Genomic DNA, 6,528 nt, shown 5'->3' with positions numbered 1-6,528 from the left:
ACGTGGGTGCAGGGGGGCCGGGGTGGGGGCGCATCCAAGGGGGGGGAGGGAGGGCGAGGGCGAGGCACGCCGTGCAATGCGCGCGTTTCGCCGAGGTTTCGCTCCCAGAGCACGCTGGGGGCTTCCCAGCAGCCGGCCTGCTCACAAACCTTTTCTGTCAGTTTTAGGACGTATCCTCGACGGCATTCTTGTCTTAGCACTGCATTTGAATTGCCCACAAACGTGACGGCCGGTTATGACGCCAACAGCCCAAAGACCGCGGCTATCCCACAAACCCGGACAGCTGCTGCACGTCTTCCCGCCTGCACCGACACCCCGTCCCCCTCTTTCGCTGCATCCGCCCGCCCCATCATGCAGGCAGTGTCCCCTTATGGTGAGTGCCTCATCACCTCAGCTGCGTTGGCAGCCGGGCAGAGCAACATCGGGCAGGCCGCAGCCCTCCAGGGGCGCCACCCCACCCCATGACATCACACGCACGCCCACTGGCTTGGCTAGCGGCGCAAGCACGCGCACAACGCACACGATGCTCACGCCGCCCATGCAGAAAAAGGGCTTGCACAAGTGGCTTCTAGCGCGCACATTGCTTGCACTAGGCTTGAATTGACCCTCCTGAGCACAGCTTTGCAGCCGTCTCAACCATCCCCCCCGCCGCACGACAGCGCTGCACCCCTACAAACACACTCAACCCCACATGCACACACCCCAACAAACACACACACACACACACACACACACACACACACATATGCCCATGCCACACATACACACTTCCACATCCTTACAAAAGCATTGCCACAAACACACAAACACACATCCCCACGCCATTACACACATACACTCCCATGAAGATCAAATACACATCCCCACACACACAAACCTCCCGTTCATACACACACTTATCCCCCCACACACACACACACCCCGACACGCACTACCACCGCCGCAGGACATCATGCTACGCTCCACGGAGCGCGGCGTTGGCACCTGCACGGACGTGGCGCTGTACGCGATGCACGCAGGCGGCCGCATCCTGCCCTTCCCGCGCGACTGGAAGCGCTACGACGCGGCCTGCGGCGCCCGCACCGCGCGGCTGCAGCATGAGACCATGTACAAGGAGTTCCTCACCCGGCAGGCCGGCGTGCTGCACATGCAGCTCCTCAACAGCGAGCACATGTGGACGGCCGACGAAGCGCAGCATGCACGCATCGGGCTGTTTTTGTGCAAGACGCGTTTCTGCGCGATGCTGGTGCGCGCCCACGTGGCCGAGAAGAAGTGGGGCGCTGACGTCATCATGATGGGCCACTCCTCCAGCGACCCCACGGTGGACTTGCCGCCGGGAGTCAGCCGGGAGCAGGTGCGGGGGCTGGCTGTGCCTGGCGGGCAGGAGCAGTGAGGGGGTGCAGCCTCAGCCCCTGCGCACGTCCTGTTCCTCCATAGATGGCACGCGGTGCCAGGCACTGGAGTTTGCAGTGAGAGGCGCGAGCCTTGTGCGGATGCAGAGGCTGCTGCTGGCCTCTTGGATTCGTCCATGGCCGCCCTGCACAGGCAGGCCTAACGGCCAGGCCCCACCGAGCGACCGTAGCCCTCCCCCCATCGCGAATCATGAGGACACAAACCCCCGAAACGCGCGCAACCCCCCGTCCCACCCCCTCCTGTCCCCCTCCAACAGGGCGGGGTCCTCCATGTGAAGGGCAAGTCCGGCCTCAAGCACACGGGGCAGCTGCTGGAGTGCTGGGGGGAGCACCCCGAGTTCCCGACGCTGCACGTGGTGGGGCGCTTCACCCTGGACGAGGTGCGGGCCGTCGTCAACGCCAGCAACGTGGTGGTCTACCCCAAGGTGCGGCCCCAGAGCCTGGGGGCCCGGGATGGAGGGGGAGGGGCTGCGCCTCTTTAGGCGGTGGGGCTACTTTTGGGGGGGCAAGTTAGCGCGGACCTCAGAGTCTCACACGAGTCCTCAGGCATGGGGTTTGCTCTGGAACTGCTTGATCAGGGATCCCCTCCCCCTGCCCGCCACCGCTGCCCTTCCATGGTTGTCGGCATCCTGACCCGCGCCGCCCTTCCCGGGACCCCCCCTTCAGGTCACGGCGGCCGCCAGCAAGTCTCAGACGCGCCACATATCATTCCAGGACATACGCAACCTTCAGGCCCGCATGCCAGTGCACGTCTGTGCCAGCGAGCGAGAAGGTGGGGTGACGCGCAGCTGCCCTGCGACAGGCCGCGGCCCGTGGGCCGCGCCTGCTCCCTTAGTTGCGCAGTGGCAAAGGCGAGCAGCCGTCCTCCAGCCCCTGGGCGACTGCACCCGCTCCCCACCCTCTCCCGCTCCCTGCAATCGCCCCGCACCCTCAACCCCCCTTAGGACACCCGTCCTGCTCTTCCCAAATCCAGATAGCCACCCAAGCAACACGCCCCGCCCCCCCTCGCACCCCTCCTCCCAGGGTTTGGCCACTACATCAACGAGGCGCGGGCGGCCGGGGCCCTCATCATCTCCACCAACCACCCCCCCATGAACGAGCTCGTCACGCCCCGCAGCGGCCTGCTGGTGGACCCCGAGCGCACCTCATCCTACCCGGAGCAGGCGCTGCGCCGCCACGGGGACATCAACGCGTTCCTCTCCCCAGCCATCATCTGCGACGGCGTGGAGCGCGCGCTGCGGCTGCGGCGCGCCGACCGGGAGGCGCGCAGCGCGGCGGCGCAGCGGGCCTACCTTCGTGAGAAGGCGGAGTTTTACCAGCGGCTGCGGGAGCTGCGGGCCCGGCTGGCGCGGCGGCGGGCGGCGGTGGAGGGGGCCGTGGAGCGGTCGGCGGCGCGGAAGGAGCGAAAGCGGGCGGGCGGGAAAGCGGGCAAGGCAAGCGTGCCCCGCAAGCAGCAGCAGGAAAACGAGGAGGAGGAGCAGCAGCAGCAGGAGCAGCAGCAGCAGCAGCAGCAGCCGCGGCAGCCGCGGCAGCAGCAGCAGCAGCAGCAGAAGCAGCAGCAGAAGCAGCAGCAGAAGCAGCAGCAGAAGCAGAAACAGAAGTAAGAGTTGCAGCAGAAATCAAAAGAGGAGCAAGAGCAGCAGCCACAGGAGCAGCAGTCAGGCCAGGACTAAGCGCGGGGCACAGCACTGCTTGCACCGCCTGCAGCATGGTGTTGGGCGGCCTTCTTGGCAGCTTCCTGCCCAGCCTGTCGTCATCCTGCTACTGGGCCCATGCCGAAGGCATGCAGCCACGTCCAGTAAAAGGATCACGCCGCAGCCGCCGTTGCTCGCCAATTCTCCGTCGGCGGCCCATGCAATCGGCCGACAATGGCGTGAGCCACGTGCAGCCCACTGGGATTCTTTATCTACACAGCAGCCACCCGTCTTCCCCCCACGATTTCCCTCACTGGCGCACGGGTGCATTGCAAAGTGCTCAGTTGCCGCCGCCTGTTGCCGTCACAGGTGCATTCGTCTAGACGCTGGTTGTACCGGCTGTGCGGCCTGTTGCCAAGGCCAGCCAGTGAGGTAGTGCTGGAGGACTTGCGTCAGAATTGGGCTGCAGGGCCGCCCCCCAGCACCCTGGGTCCCGAGTAAGAGGGGCCCGCATGCTCACTCTGAGGCTCACAACACCATGTTCCATGATGTTGAATCGCCTGCCAGTTGCTCAAGTCGACCCAAGTTGCTGTTTCGTTGGCGCGTTGACCTTTCCTGCGGCCCAGGCTGTCTTGCAACAAGCATGCACCCAGCAAGCAGTAACGACTGCCCATTAGCCAGATTCCAGCCTCATGGCCTTGTGCGGCGCACGCAAGACCCGTGTAATAACGAGACACATGCGTCACAATTTCCCAGACTGCAAGTTGCAATGGCCTGCGTTATGGGACTTGATAAGCTCCTACACGAGCACCTAGTAGGCTAGCGCGCGGCATTATGCAGCAGGCCGTTGTATGCTCATAGCAAAGTTGTTTGTCGTGATTCAGAGGGTTCAGGCCGCCTCCAAGAAGCGCGACAGCGCGGCGAGGCCCGCTCGCAGCGCTTCCGTGGTGTTGCCGAACCCTACGCGCACGGCGCCTTCCACCCCAAACGTGGAGCCTGGCACGAGCAGCACGCCGGTCTCCTGGAGCAACCGCGTGCACAGCTCCTCAGAGCTCAGCTGACCGGGCAGGTCATAGTGCAGCAGGGCCACAGTGCCCCCACCCGGCCGCACCCACGACACGCGCCCCGCATGGCGCGCCACAAAGCCGTCCAGCAGCGCGGCGTTGGACCGCACCACCGCACGGTTGCGCGCCAGCAGCGGGCCCAGGCAGCGCGGCCCCAGGGCCAGGGCTGCCAGCGTGTCGTCCACCACGCCCACTGATATGGTGCTGTAGTCACGGTGCGTCATCACCTGCGTTGCATGCGCAGCCCCCAGGAACGGCGTGGCTCACCCAGCAAGGACACATGAAGCAGTACGGGCTCGCCGGTGCAGAAACCCGATTGCTGCTCAGACAGCAGTGATCCAGCCGACAGGCAGCGGGCAGCCACGCGCTGGTGACAAAACCAACCAACCAGCTGCCCCTGCCCGTGCAATCCGATGGATGAAGCTGTTTATAGCTGCACAGGTGCAGGTGCAGCCACAGGCCGTGCAACATTGAGACCAGAGAGGAGCAAGAGGAGCAAGGAAGACCCTACCCTGCCCTCCCGCCTGCCGTCCCCAACCTCCCCCCCTCCCCTCAACACCCCAAGAGTGTCGCCCCTCACCTCCCGCAGGACCTCTGGCGGCCCCACCACCCAGCCCAGCCGCACGCCCGCCATCGCAAACGCCTTGCTCATGCTGCTGACCGACACACCCCGCCGCGGGTCAATCGTCGCCACAGACTCCCCCAGGTCGTCACCCTGCTGGTCAATCCCGCGGTACACCTGGGCGTGGTGGGTGGTGATGGTGGTGGTGGTGGTGGTGGTGGTGGTGGTGGGGCCGTGTGATCGAGGCGGAGGAATGGGGGGGTGTGCGGGGTGACACACCGGGCCTGCAGGCGATGCAGCCAAGGCGCCCACGCATGAGGCAGCGCAATGGGACCCCCAGCTCGGACGCCACCACGCTGGCGGCGCCGCTTCTTGTGTCCTCCTCACGGTGTTGGGCACGCGGGCTGCCACGCGCCAAAAGGGCAGCCAGGGTGGTGCAGGCGGGCACTTGGGGGCAGGGTGTGAACCGGCAACGGCTTGCCACCGCCGCGCCCACCTCGTCAGCTAGGACGTAGCACCGGGGCCCACCACGCTCCGCAGCAATACGCAGGATCGCGCGCTGCGTGGCCGCATCCATCAGCGCGCCGGTCGGGTTGTTGGGGTTGGAGTAGCTGCGCCGCACGGCACGCATGGGGGCGAGGGTGGAGCAGCCAGCGCACATGGAGTGAGCGAGACGGGGCAGGGTAGCCGGAAACAATGTAGGCGCGTGCGCAGCTGCCACCTCTCCGCGCGCCTCTGTCCCTCCACCACTCCGTCCCCAGGTGGCGGGGTGTGCCGCCGCCCCGCACCAGATGACGCGCGTGCTCGGCGTGACGAGGGCGGCCAGTGCGCCGAGGTCTGGCAGGTAGCCGTCCTCGCGCCGCAGGGGCAGGCGCCTCACGACGGCCCCCAGGGCCTCTGGTATGGCGGTGTGCTGCTGGTAGTTTGGCACCAGCGCCACCACCTCGTCACCCGGGCCCACCAGGGCGGAGTAGAGCAGGTGGTTGGCGCCGATGGCTCCGTGGGTCACCAGTACATCGCTGGCGCCTTGGGGTGGGGTGGGGAGCGAGGGGTAGGGTGGTGGTGGGGGGTTGCAATGAGGTAGTTTGTCATGAGGCTTGGATGGGGGACCATGGGCATGAGGCGTGCGTTGGGGTCAGTCAGCAGGGTTACACATGCCACGCTCTGTCTCCAGCTTCCTGATTTCGATTTGCACGCCCTGACATTCCTGGATGCCCGCCCTCAACAGGCCCGGGCAGGCCGCGATCAGCCCCTCACCCCGACCAGCCCGTCACTGGGACCAGCCCCTCACCGCGACCAGGGTACAGGCTGGCGATGGCGCAGCGCACCTCCTGCGATCCGGGGATCTCGCCGTAGCTGCAGAGCGCGAGCCGTGTACGTCCGTCATGGCAGAGGGTGTGACATCAAACGGCTGACAAATTGCGAGCGGCACGCACCGCATCCAAGCCACCCCCATTGCGGAAGCCCAGGCGGGTGGAACCTCTATGCCCCCCCCCCCCTAATTAGACAAGTATGCACCTAAGCTTAAGCGGCAGCAGCCGCGCTGCCAGGGCCTCCGGCGCCTCCCCCGCCAGCCGCATCAGCTCCTCCAGTGTCACAGAGTCGACGCAGGTCTCAGCGCAGTTGAAGGTGCAGGCGGTCTCATGCGCGTCCATCCAGCGCTCCACAGCAAACGGCTCGATGCGCATCCTGGCGGCAGCGCAGCACACGCCCTGGAGCAGTCAAACGACCAGACGCGGGCGTGCGGGTGATCAGGATAGCCGCTGGATCGCGTGCAATCCAGGGGTAGCCAAGCAGACAGTGCACGGCCCAGGTCCTGTATCACACCGCTGGCCGAGGCACACACCTGCAGGCGA

At 66.0% G+C, this 6,528-nt stretch overlaps 2 protein-coding genes across 2 annotated transcripts; one reads left to right on the top strand and one right to left on the bottom strand.

The window, feature by feature from the left end:
* Nucleotides 1–952: 952 nt before the first annotated feature.
* On the top strand, nucleotides 953–3,016 carry MNEG_8133 (hypothetical protein; the record flags this gene model as incomplete). Its single annotated transcript, XM_014043396.1, has 4 exons — nucleotides 953–1,354; nucleotides 1,670–1,837; nucleotides 2,079–2,184; nucleotides 2,436–3,016. The coding sequence occupies 4 exons, from the start codon at nucleotides 953–955 to the stop codon at nucleotides 3,014–3,016; spliced, it is 1,257 nt and encodes a 418-aa protein (XP_013898850.1).
* A 919-nt stretch (nucleotides 3,017–3,935) lies between these two features.
* Nucleotides 3,936–6,360, bottom strand: MNEG_8132 (transaminase; the record flags this gene model as incomplete). Its single annotated transcript, XM_014043395.1, has 6 exons — nucleotides 3,936–4,337; nucleotides 4,691–4,849; nucleotides 5,169–5,283; nucleotides 5,461–5,698; nucleotides 5,964–6,028; nucleotides 6,191–6,360. 6 exons carry the CDS (start codon nucleotides 6,358–6,360, stop codon nucleotides 3,936–3,938), a joined length of 1,149 nt encoding a protein of 382 aa, XP_013898849.1.
* Nucleotides 6,361–6,528: the final 168 nt, after the last annotated feature.

This window comes from Monoraphidium neglectum (assembly GCF_000611645.1).
Source record: "Monoraphidium neglectum strain SAG 48.87 unplaced genomic scaffold scaffold01513, whole genome shotgun sequence".
Lineage (NCBI taxonomy): Eukaryota > Viridiplantae > Chlorophyta > Chlorophyceae > Sphaeropleales > Selenastraceae > Monoraphidium > Monoraphidium neglectum.
Note: the sequence above shows the minus strand (reverse complement) of the source record. Positions and strands in the feature narration are given on the sequence as shown.